Here is an 18,171-nt window from a genome sequence, read left to right on the forward strand (position 1 = left end):
AAGACTGGGAAGAATGCTGGGAATTGTAACAATCACACACACGAAAGGGGTCCTATACAAATTACTTAAATTTTTTTTTTTTTTTTTTTGCTCACAAAAATGTAGACATTTTTTGAAGTTTTAAATATGTTGAGTGATGGGATTTAAAATATGTTAATTCTGAAAAGAAATGTGAAATTCAAACTGTAGGAAACCATTTAATCATATTTTTTTAAGAATCAACCAAAAGCATGTTTGAGTTTTATCTACCCAAAAGTACAACTGGGGGGAGCTCGACATCAGGGTCTTTCATCCAATCATCATTTGACAACTCTATGATGATATTTGGATTTTCTTTGCTTGCCTTTGTGAGAAGGGTCTGCACACACGTAGAGTCCTCCTTATTTTGTGCTTCTTTAAGAGCCTTAACAAATTCTGATTCAATAGTGTAATCCAATACAATGTCGTCTGACATTATAGTGTTTTCCCCTTTCAAACTAAGCCTGAGACTAATAAGTTTCATATGTGGTGCATCTGTTGCTATTCTTGGTAGTCTAAATATAGACAGATCCGACTGTAAGTTGATCTAAATGTTTATAAGACTGGCGCAAGCAGAGTTGGCCTAAACTAAATTACACATATTAAACGTATACTAAAGTGGAGCAGTTTAAACCAAAGAAACGTGGACTAATAAATTGATAATTTTGTATCGCAGTTGCAATACAGCCTAATTTGATTTGTTGAGACTTCGTGTAATTTTAAATATATATAAGAGCTTCTGAGAAGACCAGTTCAGTGAGCAAAATGCTGAAATGGGTTTCTGCGTCAATATACATGCTTAATAGGATTCAAAGTAGTCTCCAAACCTCCCCACAGTTTTGTTTTCCAGCTGAAGCATCAAAAATAATAGGTAAGGCCAACTATCCCACAATTCGGAGCGTCTGGTGGTGTCGCTTGTTCTCCAGTCCAGCAGGTGTCAGTGTGGAATCGCAGAGGCAGAGCAGCAGCGGGTTTGTTTCCCTTAGCCGTTAGCATATGAGGCTCCTGTGAAACATGCCCGTGTCTGTCATGATGGCTGAGCTTGACGAAAAGATGTTGCTGCAGTTTGAAACTCAAGAGTTGGAGGTAAAAACAGACATTTATTTATTAATGCCGTTATTCCGCAGATGTATGTTATCTGCTAAACTGCTACGGTATCTTGGCTGTCAGCTGAACAGCACTAGTCATGTAAAGACAACTCTAGACAACAGTATAAGATAAAATAAATATTAATGTATTGATGGTATTGCGGAATGTAAGGTGTGTGTTAATGTCTATGAAGTTTTGTGTGTAACGCTAGTAATAATTTTCCTTGAGCATGTGTTTATTTGTTATTGTATAACAGGCATGTTTGTATTACTGTTTTTATGTTAATTGTTATATTCCTCTCTTTAATATTCGCCATTTCCATAATTTTTAATACATGTTACCTTGTATCCTAGGCTCCTGGTGGTATTGCTACGCCTCAAGTGTATTCCCAGTTACTAGTTCTGTATCTCCTGCACAATGACATGTGAGTATGTTATATGTACAATGTTAATTCATATTTATATGATCAGTTGATTCTGACATAACAGTCATTTGCTTTATGCAGGAATAATGCCAGATACCTTTGGAAACGTATACCACATGCAATCAAAACAGTGAGTTTTATGTTTGCTTTCAGTTAGTCTAACATAAAGCAAAATGAATTTCAGGTGTCTAATACAGTTTTTAATTATAGGCAAACCCAGAGCTGGCTGCTATATGGGCTGTAGGACAGCGTATCTGGCAGCGAGACTTTCCAGGGATCTACGCTACTATTGCTGCTTACCAGTGGTCTGAAAGCATTCTCCCTGTGATGGAAGCTTTAAGAGGTACTGAGATCATGCAGTTTGGGGTTTATGCTGTATTTTATGCTGTTTTCTTGAAATGAGATCTATAATGAAGTGGGATGCTGTTTTTCATTGCTCTGTGGTCTGAGATCTATAATGAAGTGAACTGGCATAGAAGAGATGGTAGGGTCCCCATGCTGAAATTTCTTCCAAAAGCTTTATAGAACTGAATGTTCTATAATAAAAACAATAACTATTGTGTGAATAATAGAACTGAATGTTCTATAATAAAAACAATAACTATTGTGTGAATATCACATCCTTGTTATGAACTATATATATATATTTAAGATATGGTAGGGTCACCATGCTTATGTATATGTAAGTGCATATATGTATATATTATATATATATATGTGTTTTTATATTTATCATATATATATATATATATATATATATATATACACAATAGCTGCTTCAGTTCTATAAAGTTTTCACAAATGAATTTGTAAAAATATATATTAACATATATATATATATATATATATATATATATATATATTAATATATATTTTATTATATATATACATATATATATATATAATATATATTGTTGTGTGCATTTTAACATATTAAACATATTTATTTAGATTGTATAAATGCTTTATGTCACTCTGTGGCCAAATTCTAAATAACAAATGAAAATGCTTTATGTCACTCCGTGGCCCCTTGGTTGAGAACCACTGATCTAAATAGCCTTGAAATAAATGTTTCTGTCCATATTGTATTCTCAGAGCATCAGTAAATTCTAAATTAGAAAGGTAAAGGTACCTTTTATATTTTCAGCATAATAGTTTCTAATTTTATACAGTGTTCCTCTTTTAATTTTGTTGAACTTTACATCGAGGTTGATCTTTTTGTGTGTTAATATAGCTCTCTTTCAGGCAACTGCTTTTATTTAGTAGTATGTTAACCTCAATGATAGGAAATTAAAATTTTCTGAGAATTTAAGATATTTATTGATTAATAAACGGGATAAGAAAATAAGCATCAACTGGAATTAAATTAGAATGTTGAACAAATAAGGGTAATTTGCATCAAATTATTTATAAAAAAAATCTTCTCTTAAAAAAAAGAAAAGAAAGAAAAATTTGTTTTTATGCTCTGTTTCCAACAAACGTCTGTTCTGGGTTAAAGGAGAGGTCTAATTGTATGCTTAGCATTGCTAAACAAATTCCTAGACAGATTCAGGCAATGTAACAGGATATAATGCTCCATGCGCTTCCATCCAACAGTACACTTTGTACATGACATGTTATGTGTGGTTTTGTGTGATTATCTTTCTCTTTCACAAGCATAAAATGTTTAGTCACTATTGAATGTGGATGGATGTGCAAGAAAAAAAATGAATTAATCTGAAAAATCTGTGCTGGTAAATGGCGTGTATTTTGCTGCCAGATTCCATTTCAAGTGGTTTATGACTAAACTTAGCTCAGTAATTAACTTCGCATATTCATAGGCCAAGTGTGAATACTTTGAATGATGACTGTTTGCAGAGACAATTAAAGTCTGAAGTTACTTTGTCATTAAAGTGCTACATTTTGTTGTATCATGTTGGAAAGTAAGATAGCAAAAGTTATTTTGCAATCTTGTTGATATTTAATATAGTATCTTCAGGGATCATGCTAAAAGCCTTCATTTGATCTCTACGGGCCAGCACCTTACCCACCCAGGCCAAGGATAGGCTAAAAATAACGCTTTCCATGTGTTCATGGGTTCCCTATGTACTGTGTTTTAAAACATCAGCAGTTGTTTTTTTTTTTGTTTTTTTTTTTAAAAACAAAGATCATTTGAACAAGAAATTATTTTGAAAAATTACACATTTTGAATGATTGTGGGTTGTTCCTCAAATTTAAATATATCTTCAAAATACTATCCTCAGAATACTAGGAAAATAAAAAGAAAGGCGGCGGTACTTGTATATTCTTTTTTTTTTTGGTATCTAGTCATTTATTTAAGGTGGCAAGTCAAAATAGAATCCTTATTTCGTAGTGTACATTTTATTGTTTTCTTGTAAAAAATATTGTAATTAATCTATACAGGACAGAAATTAGCAATTAAAATTCAGAGGGTGTTTTGTAACAGACAGGGTTTGTTTTGTTGACATGAAACTTGTTTGTCACCCCAAAAATATTTCAACATTGAAATCTCACTGTACAGGAAAGGGTAGGGGTGTTATGGTATCATTGTGACACAACACATGGGTTTAAAGGGGTGGGATTTTGCTTCTCCAAAAAATGGATCTTGAAAACAAATGGATAGGAATGTGGGCTCTGATTGGTTGCAGGAATGGGCTGTAACCCACTGGCTGAGGGTAGTATAAAGACCAGGGCCACTTTGCCCCAGAACAGATCTGACAACTACAAAGAATCATTTACTGCTGTGCCACAGCTTATTTTTATCTTTTTTTTTTTTTTTTTTTTTTTTTTTTTTTTTTTTTTTTTTTTTTTGGGGAGACAGCCATCGAATTTATACAGCAAAAGGCTACAAAGCGACCATTGACATGGACATTCAGCGAACTTCCTCTTTGGTGGGGTCTCCTGGGTCCATGGAGAGCCTTGAGAAACAGCTAAGTTGCCCAATTTGTCTGGACATGTTCACCAAACCAGTGGTGATTCTGCCCTGTCAACATAACCTGTGTCGAGGATGTGCTAGTGATCTTTATGACTCTCGAAACCCTTATCGTTTCTCCGGTGGTGTCTTCCGGTGCCCTACTTGTCGTTTTGAAGTGGTTCTTGATCGTCATGGCGTGCATGGACTTCAGAGAAATCTTCTAGTTGAGAACATAATTGACATATACAAACAGCAGCAGGAAGGTGGAGGTGGAGGCAGCACCACAGAAACGTCAATAAAACCCAAAAGCTCCAAGGAGCCAATGTGCCAAGAGCACGAGGATGAGAAGATCAACATCTACTGCGTGACTCACCAAATTCCCACTTGCTCCATGTGTAAGGTATTTGGCCAACATAAAGACTGTGAGGTGTCACCACTTGCTAGTGTCTATCAAGCTCAAAAAGGAGAGCTGAGTAACGCCATCGACGCTCTTGTAGCAGTGAATGGTCGCCTTCAAGCATTGCTTAACCAGATGGAGGAGGCCAGCACAGCTGTTCAGGACAATGCGCAACGTGCCAAGCAAAGGCTTAGTGAATGCTTCGATTCTCTGTATGCAGCCTTGGAAGAGCGTAAGAGTGCCCTCTTGGAACGTATAAGCAAGGAGCAGGATGAGAAGATAGCTGCCCTCAGGAGTCTGGCCAGGAGTTATGGGGATCGTCTTCAGGCAGCCACAGAGTTAACAGACAGGGCAGTGCAGGCACTGGAGCAAAGCAGTGCAGCAGAGTTCCTGCTGGCCTCCAAGAACCTGATCTCCCAGACAAAGGACGTGGCGAAGAGCTCACTGGCTGAAGAAAGGCCTGAGCCAGGCTTTGAAAGAATGGACCATTTTACTCTGGATACAGAACAAGTGGAGACTTTTTTGTCCAAGATGGACTTTGGAGGAGACGATGATGAGGAATTTGAAGATGCTGAAGATCAGGAATAGGAGTGAATGGGTTGCACTGAAGGTGTGCGAGTGTCTTCGAGGGTAAATAGGATGGGATGAAGGACAAGAAGATCAAACAAGGACAGCGACTATGAGAAAGAAGAGGGTTTAATGTTTGTATATCACTGCTAAGCAGTGTCAGTATTTCAACTTGTATGTTTGTAAGCATATTTCAGAAAAACTAGGTGCCAATTTTATACTTTTTATAATGTAATTGCTGTTGTCACTTTAGACGTTATCTTCCTGCTTTTACATGTTTTACTCCAGCAGTAGTTCATTGTTGTCTCATTTTACAATATGTGGTTATGTAGTTCTGTATGTTCAGTTTACTCAAATGTGGACTTAATGCTTTGATATTAAATAAAATATTCAAATTTATTGAGATTTGAGTTTATTTTAAAATGTATTTTATTTAATGAAATGTACAGTACAAATTGAATTACATATGTTAGGATCATTTTAAAATGAGTATTTTGGAATTACTAAATTAGGTAACTGTTTACGAGTAAAGTCTGTGCACTCTCTGCCCTCAACTTTCTTCTCTGGTTAAAGGCACATGCTATTTTTAAAAGGTAAGAGGATGAGATATGAGTGGGGGACCTTGGGGGTAGAATACCAGAATAGGACAGATGGACACCGCTTTCACCTCCCCCAGCACTGCCTTGCTCAGCAGCTCTTGCTATTCATGATTGCGTGAGAGAGAAATCAGGAACTGTGAGTTAGGTTGGCTAGCATGTATTGACAAACACTAAAAATAAACAAGCAACATGCAAAAAAAATAAAAATCCCTTTAAATCCTCCAGATGTAACTTGTTGCTGGTGAGGTGCTAAGACCAGACATATTTCACACATTGAGTAAATCTGAACTTCTTTCTGTAGAGGGCATCCTTGTATAACATGTTCTTGTCTTGTGTGTAATTTCCAAATGGCGGTCCAGTAGTCACTGCTGACCTCCCTGGTGTTGCATACAAGTAGCTTTTAGTAAACACTGTTGCTAAGAGAGTTGCTATTTATTTAGTTCAAGGACTGAAAAGGGGTTGGAAGTGTCTAAGGCGTCAAGGCATACTTATTTTCCTTTGTTTGCTATAATGGAGTTTAAGTTATTTTTCCGAAACCAAATTTTATCTCTGTTTTTCACGTATTTACTGTAAGGTCCCCTGGGTCCTTTAAGTTTTTTTTAAGTAGTAGAAGTCTGCTTCAGTATAATCAGAAGTGTGACAAATACATTGACAGTAGGGATATGCCGGTATCAAAAACAATGTGTTATTAAAAATTGGAATACCTAAGATTAATGAATGTTCAGAAGAATTTTTCATTGGCAGTTTGTAACTAATGAAGCCCTAATGTAAAGTGTTAATGAACAATAAAGAATCAAAACACTTTCAAACAATATCTAGGACATGTGTAGTCCAGATTAAAATGGAAAAAAAAAATTATGGAAATATATAAATATTATTTTTATTATTTAAATGTTTAGAAAGTAGCAGCTGTTTTTTTATTTATGGGGTTTCCAGGGTAAGGGCTGCATTTTTCTGCAGTTTAGCGCATCTGCGTGTCAGAGAGTGAATGTGCTTTCAAATTTTCACGTGTTCCATGTGCTCTCGTGCGTGCAGTTTACATCAGGGTTCAGTGTTAAAGCAGCATACATGTTGTGCATTTTGACCAGTTGATGGGAAAAGTATTCTTAAAATGCATTTCAAATTCTGAATAATTTGTAATATATAATTATTCTCGGTATTTGGAAGTGCCCACGAAAACAATAATTGCATATTGATTAACTCCATATAAATAATTAAAAAAAAACATCACAAGACTAAAAAACAGACACCAAGGCTGCATTTATTTGATTATTTGATGGTAATATTGTGAATTATAATTTAAAATTACTATCTATTTTTATATATTTTGAAATATAAATGATTACTGTGATGGCAGAACCAAATTTTCAGCAGTCATCATTACTGCAGTTTTCAGTGTCACATGATCCTTCAGAAATTCTAAAATGTTAATTTGGTGCTTAAGAAACATTTCTTATTATTATCAGTGTTAAAAACAGCTGCTTTATATTTCTGTCTATATTTTTTTTTTCTAAAAAAAATTAAAAAAATTAAAATAAATAATCTTGTAACTTCAATTTTTGGTCGAAAATGAGTTATTGATATTTTTGGGACATTCATGTGCACAAGTATCTTGAGTTAATTTTGTTTTTTTCAAGAGAAAATAATGGGTTGTCTTAAAAGTAACTTCGAAAAGCCCAAGGCACGTATAACACCAGTTACTGCTCTTTCACTTTGTTTTGGAGTGATCAAATTGAGTTACGGTACTCTGCGTTTGTTTTGCTGTCCATTAAAGTCTGCCGTGTTTAAATTATGGTGTAACTTGTGTACTTTTATGCATCTGTCACTGAAGCACTTAGACAATTGAATGAGAGAGATCACGATTTACCAAACTGCTCCCTGTAACACAGCACTGTGAAAAAGCAAAGACTAGATAACTTGGCATCAGTAAATAATCTTTAATTTTTTAGCATGATCACACACAAAATCAGTAAAAACAGTTTGCAGTTAAATCCATATCCGACCTTTTCTTATAACCTGCTAAAATTCATGGCAATGAATGCCATCAGGGATGTTTAATCCACAAGCATTCTGAGCATTATTCCTACTTACTGGCATTCACATCAATCCACAAGTCATCCTTTTAGGTTAGGCTGTTTTCATTCAAATCAGTGTAAAACCAATTAGGCTATGTCTATGTCATCCTTTTTTTACATTAGGGAACAAATCATATAAAGCAAATAAATTGGTTGCAAAACGGTATCCACTCGCATGTTTAACTTTGTGTCTGGTTGTTACGGTCAGAAAAACAATTAATACAGTCACATTACTACTGTATATGCGATAGCTCATGATCACTAGATTTTATACAGGTGTTACTATAATGATTTTGTAAGTGGTGATAAGCAACCAGCTATTGATAATGTGGAAGTTACTGTCTTTTGCCTTGGCGTGACATCTCTCTTTTTGCAGACAATGCAAAGGCAGAGTACAGTAACTTAAAAATATTGGTAAAAATAAAGTTTGAGCTCAAGATTTTTTTATGTAAATAATTTTCATTACTAAAACATCTAATTGCCAGATTTCCAGTGTCCTACTTATAATTAATTTGGCTGGACAAATAAAAATCTTTAAAGTCATTTTTCTCAGTTCCACACTCCAAATGACTTTTGCCTTTGTATGTGCAGTACTGGTTACTGAAAGATAAAAATAAATGATTTAGTGCACTTTTTAAAGGTTTGTGATACCACTTTTACTGTCACCAGTATACCTTTTTTTTTTTTTTATTTTTTTATTTTTTTATTTTATTTTTTTTGCTTGTCCTTGCTTGGGTGTGTGCAAGCATGGTGCAAAGTTTTCAGAATATAGAGTGAAAGGGAAGAGCTTGCAGGTGTGTTGGGAGATTGGCACCTTTTGTAAAATCTTTTTGTTTTTTCTCTTGTGCTTTGTGTTTCTTGTAGAGTCCACCCGCAGGAGGGCGTATGGGCTAGTAGCACAAGCTTACACCTCTATCAGTGCAGAGGACTTTGCTGCCTTTGTGGGATACTCTGTAGAAGAGGCGGTCAAAGGTACATAATCCAAGACACTGAGTGCTGCAAAATATTTGAGGTTTTTTTTGGATTAGCGATTAAATAATTGATATAATGTACATATTTCTATCCATAATCTATGTATTTTCTCTACTTTTCCTACCAAATCATTGCCATACCCCATTTTTTGCTTATTCTGTCTGTTCCAATCAATATTTCATATATTTTGAAAAAATACATTTAAACATGCCTACTTTTCTTTTGGAGTACTTTGACATGTTTAGTCATCATTAGAATAAAAGTAATTTCCTTTGGCTGTGATATCTTGATATTCTGCAAAAGCCACTTGTATTGCTTTAGAGATTAATCTGAACAACGCTCTACTGTCTTTATGTAAATGTATTTTTCTCTTTTCTTTAGGTGTAGTTAGTCATGGGTGGCAGGCAGATCCAAACACCAGGATGATCATGCCACAGAAACCAGGTGGGGGCACTGTTTCACTTCTTATTACCAAGAAGAACAGATGTTTTTTTGTTTTTTTTTTTCCTCCACTCTATGACTCATTCCTTCATAAGGTTTCATTTAGGGCCCCTCCTCTGTACAAAGAGCTTGTTCCAATGAGTTAACGGTTCTGGATTTTTTTTTCTTCTTATTTTTTTTTTTCACAAAAAGCACGTGAATTGGTGACTTCACTCCCACTCCACTTTCATCCTGCTTGTTCCTGATTGGTTCTCAGAGTTTCTTAAAGATTCCTCTATTTTGTAAACTACAAAAATTAGTTTTTGGTCACCTTATGTTCATCGTTCTGAATTATGCTGTTCTTGGTGTTGTGTGTTTTAGTGCACATAGCTTTTTATGTGTTTGTCTGTAACCCTTGAGAACTGTTTTTACAGGAACAAGCGGCATCTGGGTTTCTGCATGGGCCTTGTGAGACTGTGCAGATGTCTGTAATGCATTTAAATAACTGATGATTGAGAAATGATTCCCAGTCCTAATGACCAGCAGCTTTTACTAAAAGAAGCTAATGTTTATTAGTTCAACACAGTTGCCATGACGTTTTTCCTACTTACAGAATGTGTTGCATCTGTAACTTTGTTTACATTCGTATGTCAGTGTGTTATAGAGCAGACTGTAGAGGACTTGAAGGAATCCCCTCTTCTCTCATGTTTCTCTTCTGCCTTCCTTCCCCTCTCTCCAGATCCGCCCCCGGTCTCTCTAGTTCCAAACGAACAACAGCTGGCCAGACTTACTGACTACGTGGCTTTTCTTGAAAACTGATAAGCACTCCATCCTCTTCCATCCTCTTCCTCCCCACCTCTCAGATACTCAGTTTTATGGAAGAAAACTCTGGTGTCCAGGACACTTCACACACACTCTTCTGTCCTGCTTCAGTGATGGAGTCGCCATATTTCTTTTTTGTTTTGCTTCTTGAACTTGTGAACCACAGTGATGTAGGACAGTTTCCAAATTATTTTACTTGTACAACTTTCACATCTACTTTGGAGTATGACATAAATACTTTACTGTATGCACATTGTTCAGGCTGTTTTGATGTTACAGCTAAAAATTTGATTCTTAAGTAAATTCATACCAACAAAGATGATGGTTCATGATGGTTAAGAATTCCATTTACATCTGTTGTACAAAATCGCTCATCAGAATCAATCCCCACATTTGTCCAGATGTGTAATTACATTTTTGTCATTTTATACATTTTGGCACATCAGTTTATCAAAATGGCTTCCTCTTGCATTTTTTAACACTGGTCTCATTATTGAGACCTAGTATTCAATTATGTACTATGTAAAGAAAATTCTCTTACGTTGTTGCAGTGAATTTTTTTTGTCTTTGAAACTTAAATGTTTCAAACAACCTTGTTATTACTAGCAAAGGTGTTGTTTAACAGTGCAAACACACAGCAGCTTATTTTGGGAGGCACACAGTTGTATGTAAGATATTTTCCACTGTCTGACAAGTGTTTTGTTGATAGTGCATCTCTGTCTGTCTGACATTCAGATGTTTTGCACTGCCTCCCTGGTTTCTCAGACAGTGGTTTTGAAAAAGGAGAGGAAGCGTTCCAGCTGTTGGCCACTGTCACATCCTTTCAGCTTGAGAATAAAACTGCAATCCATATGCGCTGAAAAAATGGGTACATATGGTACTTTGAGAATATTAACCTCATCCATTTAAGTGTATGTTTGTCTTTGAATTTAATCTTCCATATTGCATTTGCTCATTTTACATTTAGAGTTTGCACCTGCCTGGTCCTATCCAGTCTTTGACTTAGCATATATTATTATTTTGGAATTTTATTTAGGTTTCTGATTGAGGTTTGGTGTCTGGCCCAAGGGGATATTGTGTGTAAACAATGCATGATATAAGAGGTGTAAAATGTGTAAAATGTGATAGCGCCATATATTATTATATATTATATATTATTACATTTCTCAGAACTTTTAGGACCATGAGTCAAACAGGCACACAGAGTTTCATTCCAATTGACTTCTGTTAATCTTGTCTTAAGTGTGCTCAAAATTGATTGGCCCATGTTTTTTCAAGATACACCAACGCCTGCATAGATATCAGTGGCACCGTGGATAAAGACACCGTATGCCAAATTTCAAGACAGTCAGCCTAACGTTTGCATAGTTATCTCCATTTTAATGTTTTTTTCCTGTTATAGCACCACCGAGTGGTCAAAATACTTTTTTTTTATTTGACCAAAGATTCAGCTCATTCATATGTGTTCTGAGTTTGGTGAAAATATCTCATTCCATTCAAAAGTTATAGCCATTTTAGTAAAAGTGGCCCCACCCGCTTCGACCATTTTTGTGTCCTGTTGCGACTGACAATGGAACTTCAACTTCGACTTTTGCTATTCAGACTCCACAGAACTTTTCTGAACTAGTTTGGTTCAGATTGAGTGAAAAGCCTAGGATTAGTTCGCAAAAGTAGGTTTTGCGAAAAAATTAAAAATGGTCAAAAAAGTTTCATGACGGGAATGAAACAAATGAATTTGTTTTTCTTGAGCCAAGGATTCCAATGATATACACTATACACAATGATAGATGGGTTCAGGAGTTGTGGCCAAAAATGTGCAAAATTATTGTTTTTAGTGGTGTAGCGCCCCCATTGGCCAGTTGGGGTGAGTTTCAAGTCTCTAGACCTATACGTTTTGGTCTGCATGATTAGTTTTACAGCAGAATAATTATAATAATGGTAAAAATCCTTACAATTACAAATTAGGTTTCAGCGCTTCGTGCTTGAAACCATAAAAAAAGGTGTTGGAATGTTGACAGATGCCTCATTTGGTTGGGCATGCATATCCTTTGTGCTTTAGTGTGACCAGGACTGGCAGGACTTCCATTGTAGTTTGAAACCTGGCACTCCTGAGAGGTGAATGCATTAAGCTAAAACCTGCAAATCTTGTTTTAATTATTGCTTAGACCAGCCTAATTTCCTTCAATTTGATATTTTTATATTATATACATTTTTAGCTGTTTGATCAAGTGCAAAAAAAAAAAAAACCTTCAAAGGAATAAATGCAGACCAGCTGAACTGAAGGCTTTGACATCGGGAATGGTCAGAGGTCACAGACACAGGCTTTACTGGAGCAGCTGCGTGTGTGTGTGTGTGTGTCTGCTCAGCCATTTGCGAGGCCAAATGAAACTGATATCCACTCCTAAATTTTAAAAGTTCATGTTTTTTGCTTGCTTTTTTATTCTTCTTGACAAATTATAAATCAGCATCGTTAGGATAGTGTTTTTCTTTGCTTTCAATTAAAACAAGCACCCCTGAGGTAGGTTTACAAAAGCTAGATCTTACCTCTTCTTAGACAGATGTTCATAAAGTGCTATTGGCCATTCCTAATGAGTTCGCCTCTTCCAAGGGTTAAGGGTTATGTCTGTATCCCATCATGCTACATGCCACAGATGTGACGTGATGTAAAGATGAGCAGATTTCAAATCCTTCTCTTGCTTTTACCTAACTTATCTTTTACACTCCTCTTTGAAGAGACATATTTTTGTCTCTCGGCAACATGATGAAGGTTGAAATTGTAAGGATGAATCTTTAGGTAATGTTTAAGCATTTTCTGCTGTTGCTACAGAAAGTGTGTTAAAACGGTGAAACGGCTTTGTCTCTTTGTGCGGAACTGTAATATCACACACATTCTGCATCTGTTTAAAATTTTGATTCTGCACTGTAAGTGCTGCCATCCTTCAGATCTGAACTTCTCTCTGGTACTGTCGGTGTTATGAACCGTTGAGGAAGAAGGGTTATTTGTCAAAACACAGACTAATAGATTTATTGAGTTTAAATAAACAAATATCCTGCCACATGTGAAGGGAAAATGTTTCCATGTGGGTGGATGAGTCATAGGTCAAAAACCTATGAAGTATTAAACAGTGTGTGTGCTTGTGTGAGATGGAGAAGTAGTGTTTTTAAAATAGCAAAATATTCTGAAGAAGCTGTTTGTTCTGACTAATATATGGTGTAAAACACTATAAAATATTTGAAGATTTTACAGTTTATGGTTGCTGGTGAATCAGGGGAGAGGTAGACGATTGTAATTCAAGAATGTGTAATGCTTACAACCTCATGCAGTTTACAGAGTGACTCATTTAATTTGCCCCATATGGGATTCCCTAATTTTAACTGATCTTTGTGTATTTCACATGCCTTGTTAGTCCATAAAAAGTCAGAGGTGGAAAACATTGCTTTGTCATTATGTCTCTGTATGTAAACTACGGAAGCGGTCAGACCAACATGAACACCAGGGCACCACACATGAAGGTGGCGTGCAAATACAAAACACACTGCAGTCCATAGCAAACGTTTAGGTTCTTCTCTGTGGTGAGATGAGCTCACAAGGATTAAAAAAACAATCCTTTTAAGATAGTCAAACAAAACTGCAGCTGTGCATTTTAGTTCCAGTATTTTGATCTTAGATAAAAAAAGAAAAAGGTTTAACCTCTTTCTACAAATATCTATTGTCATTGTTTTTCTTTGTGCTGTCTGGGGTTTAGCTGTCATCCATGATTTCTGTCTTTTATGTTCTATGTTTGTTAAAGTTGTTCAGCTGTCTGGGTGATCCAAATAATTCATATGACCTGTGCTTTTTGATCACGAATTGCATGGACATGGTGTAATTATCAACTGTGCCGCCTGGACAGTTGACCTGAAGCCCACCTAACAGGAAAAATCGAGTTTACCAGCCCTTTCCAGGGCCCCCATATTATTATTATACGCTGTCAAACAGTCTCATTTGGAGTTTAAGCATTGTGACTTTCTTATTAGGCCTATGACATATCTAGTACAAATGTGCATAATGCATAAGTTCCTATATGCAAATTTTTAAGAGCAGATAAAGTGTAAAGGTGTAAAAAGTCAAGGACAGACTGTCCCTGTCAGCACTTTTATTAAGCAGTATTTATTGTTCACCAGAGTGTTGGGAGATAGCTAAAGAAAAACTAATGAGACATCTCATTTTCAACACTTTAAACATCACTGAGAGATTGTTTGTTATTTCAAATTGGCACTACTCTACAAAGTTTAGAGTATTTTTCCATGGGCTTCAAACCTTAACAAGTTAACTTAATATACAGGCCAAGCAATTACATAATATTCTCTAGAAGATGAAGTTTGTCAGAATATGGAAAGGCAGATGTGCTTACCACTCAGCCAAAGCAGCCAGAGTTCTCATCATAATTAGTTTTTTTTATCATTTGCTTGTTACTTTTCCATTGAAATTCCTGAGAGAGAGTGGGTCATTTAGAATAATCAGTAGCACAAGAAAGTATATATTTCAAAATGTTTAACCAGAAATGTCCATACTTGCATGTGAAAAATACAGATATCCATGGAGAAAATCATTCTGGCCTGCTTCACCCTGTCTGAGGTGATCTTGGACTAGAGAATGGTAGCATTTGGTGTCTTATTGCTGGCTGACTTGCAATTTTTTCCAGACCCAAAACGGAGGCAGATGAGAAGCATCAGGATATTACTAGTCAGTGGAAAAAGCCATTTCCCATCTTTCATCTGGAGCAAGGGGATGTCTGTGGGTTGAGGGCTAATCAGTGTCCCGGGGGTAGAAGTCTGAAGATGAGTGTGGGATGCGATTTTGGTTATGTTGAGCTGGACATGATGTTGTTCACTAAATAAATGGACAGTTATGTACAGCTGTTTAAAAAAAAAAAAAAAAAGCTAAATATTCATTTATTAATATTAATTTAATAACAACCTAGCTCTAAATATTAAACTTTGGTTCATATTATACCATTCTGACAGCAGGATGTTCAGAAAGACTGATTGTGATGTACAGCATGCCACACGAGCCTAAATGCTCAATTAATTTTCTTCTAAACATTAAAAATGCAGATATACATCTACGTCTTGATATACCTAATGTTTGTGCACTCATGAAGTAATGTTTATTACAGTATAAATAAGATACTTTGTCTTTCAGAGGAGAAGCAAACAAGCAATCTGCTGTCATTTCTGAATTCAAACATATGTTTATCTTAATTATGATCAAAGACCGTTTCCCCTCAAAACATTTTACCATTCAGAGGGAAAGGAAATGAGGTAAGGCCAAAACTGTAATCTTATTTTTACTTATTTATTTTTGCTCTAACCTTCATGTTGATCGTCAAACTGAATTTTTAACTTTTGGGTAAATACAATTTACCAATAGAATTTCCTGTTCTATAAAATGTAGCCTATCAAATTAGTAACTACAATTATTAGATTACAATTCATTGTCAAAATTATTTTTTTTATACTTAGAATATACAGCAAATAGATTTTTTAAATTATTTTTTTCCCTTACTGTTTCATTTGTTGGTGCCTCTTCACACCAAACACAAAGCAAAAATGCATAACAAATTGCAGACGGGTCACGTTACGCTAAGATGCCAATGACCTTGGAGACAGATGTGGTGTCAGTGCCATGAAATGCTTGGCTTCCACGATCAGACAAATGGAGACAGCTTTCCCTTCTGACGCTGCTTGCAGATAAATGAATTGGACTTATGGTGAGCCCTCTCATGATTTGAAATAATATGGTTGGTTTTTGTTTTTATTGTACCAGTGGAAAGCCAAACTGCCATTACAATGAGTCATACAATGAGCCTGGGATAAACTCAAAGCACAATGTCACAGAGCAAAGGAGCTTGAACTTCTCATCTGAATTATATTGAAAAGAACCAGGCGAACTATATGCATACCCTGTTACTTACACAGACATCTGAACTGTTCTGACCTTTTGCAATCCCAGTTTTGTTGACATTCAGAGTGTAGTCATAGCTGCTTTAAACTGCTTTAGCTCTTTTCCCCACTTTGTGTACACATGAATCCTTCCCTTTTTTCCACTCCTTTTTTGAACTTGACACTTTAAGGTAGTTGTTGAGAAATGAATATAAATCTCTAGATTAAAAAAATAAATAAAAAATCCTGAATCAGTAATGACATTTTGAAAGGTCAGTGTTAGAAAAATAATATATGCATGAAATGTAAATGTATTAACCATCTCTGAAGCACCTTTAAATATAAATATGCTATATTCTTGAAAATTCTGAGTATTGTGAAATTTATTTGGTATGCCTGTGGCAGTTATTTTCAGCCTAGTTATTATTTTTATTTATTTATTTTTTAATGGATACATTATCATGTAAGACCTATAATAAAAGGATGCAGGAGAGTGCCAAAATCTTATGAAAAATATCAATACAGTACACTGTTGATTTGGCACTGTCAACAGTACAGTTTATTATTCCAGTAGTACACAAGAAACAATAACCATATTCTAGATCATCTAATCTAACCCAATCCAAAACCTAAACATAACTACCTTGCTAAGTATTAAAAATCAGCACATAAGGAGTTAACTGAGGGAAAACACTTAGTTCATAGTAATTATGTGTGATCTAATCGAAAGTGTTACCAAACATACACTAGCGAGAGCAACTGAAACATGAGACATTGATGATGTGGAGAACATCATCTTGCCATCACTGTGAATCATTGCATAAATCCAGGAATAAAAAAAATAACATAAAATCAAAAAACTCTTTGAAATGGTAAAATACAACAGCATTGAACAAATCTGGCATTAAGCTCTGGAGGAAACTATTGGTATGACTTGAGCACTGATGCATTTCTCATACAGTTAACCTCGGCATGGGAAGGGGGCCACAGGGACCGCTGCAAAACCCACACAGCCATGTGCAGATTTTTCAGGATTGAACATGATAATGCGAATATGCTGCTGTGATTGATTTACAAACAGACTGGCAGCAAAAAAAAAAAAAAAAAAAACAACACATGCATTACAAATCAGAAAGAGGTTCTTTGTAGAGTGTTTATAAGATGTGTCGACTGACATACTGTGCAGTTTAAGAATGGAAAGATGGATAATTCATACATTATTGACTCTACTGTTAATGGAGATTATACACTTTTAAGCAGTTCATAACTTTATTTTGTGACTGGAACTGGTTTTGGAAAGTTTCATGAGGAAGTGCTACTATGAAATCGATTTTTCTAAATTGTAATCTTTCTAACGTGGGTCACTTAGAGTTCACAGTGAGTGTTTCTCAGAGTTTGTTATCTCTAGTTGCCATAGAACTTGATTAATAAAACATCTGCTGATGAAGCTGCCTGTCCTCCCCAAAGAGTCTTGATTTGGGGTAATTTCCAGTGTTATTAAAAAAAAGTTTAACTGTACACAGGAGAGAAAGGAAATATAAGATCTGATGGGACAAAGGAAATCAGAAGCTTACCTCTTTTATCGGATACACAGGTTCCTGCACTTTCAACAAGCTGATTCATTTGATCTTATTTTTCAAAGTCTGAACCATGTGTCAAGTTATGTATGTGTGTGGGTTAAAAAAAAGAGACAATCTTGTTATTGTAACTCTAAAAAATAAGCTGTCAATGCAGTATGTCCTGAATTAAACACTGCTTTCATTTGAGCTTGCAAAGGTCACATCTGTTTATTTCCTTTTCTCTCATTGCAGTACTCGGAGGGAATGATCAGAGTCAGAAAATGATATATCGTCTCAGCATGACTCACAGTAAGACTAAAATCACTTTTAAATGTGGTATGCATCTAATGCATTACAAAAATAAAAAATAAAGCACAATCAAAATCATAG

At 35.5% G+C, this 18,171-nt stretch overlaps 1 protein-coding gene across 3 annotated transcripts; it reads left to right on the top strand.

Moving 5' to 3' along the window:
* Positions 1–906: 906 nt before the first annotated feature.
* On the top strand, positions 907–11,197 carry LOC109062517 (COP9 signalosome complex subunit 8). Of its 3 annotated transcripts, XM_042763644.1 has the most exons (7): positions 945–1,104; positions 1,461–1,531; positions 1,613–1,661; positions 1,742–1,874; positions 8,948–9,055; positions 9,437–9,499; positions 10,215–11,197. In XM_042763644.1, exons 1-7 carry the CDS (start codon positions 1,033–1,035, stop codon positions 10,292–10,294), a joined length of 576 nt encoding a protein of 191 aa, XP_042619578.1. In that variant the 5' UTR covers positions 945–1,032; the 3' UTR covers positions 10,295–11,197. The 3 variants fall into 3 exon arrangements, with proteins under 3 accessions (XP_042619579.1, XP_042619578.1, XP_042619577.1); XM_042763645.1 differs by lacking the exons at positions 8,948–9,055; positions 9,437–9,499; positions 10,215–11,197 and adding an exon at positions 4,385–5,808 and having other exon boundaries at positions 907–1,104; XM_042763643.1 differs by lacking the exons at positions 945–1,104; positions 1,461–1,531; positions 1,613–1,661; ... (1 more) ...; positions 9,437–9,499; positions 10,215–11,197 and adding an exon at positions 4,353–5,808.
* Positions 11,198–18,171: the final 6,974 nt, after the last annotated feature.

This window comes from Cyprinus carpio, chromosome A9 (assembly GCF_018340385.1).
Source record: "Cyprinus carpio isolate SPL01 chromosome A9, ASM1834038v1, whole genome shotgun sequence".
In the NCBI taxonomy this organism is placed as follows: Eukaryota; Metazoa; Chordata; class Actinopteri; order Cypriniformes; family Cyprinidae; genus Cyprinus; species Cyprinus carpio.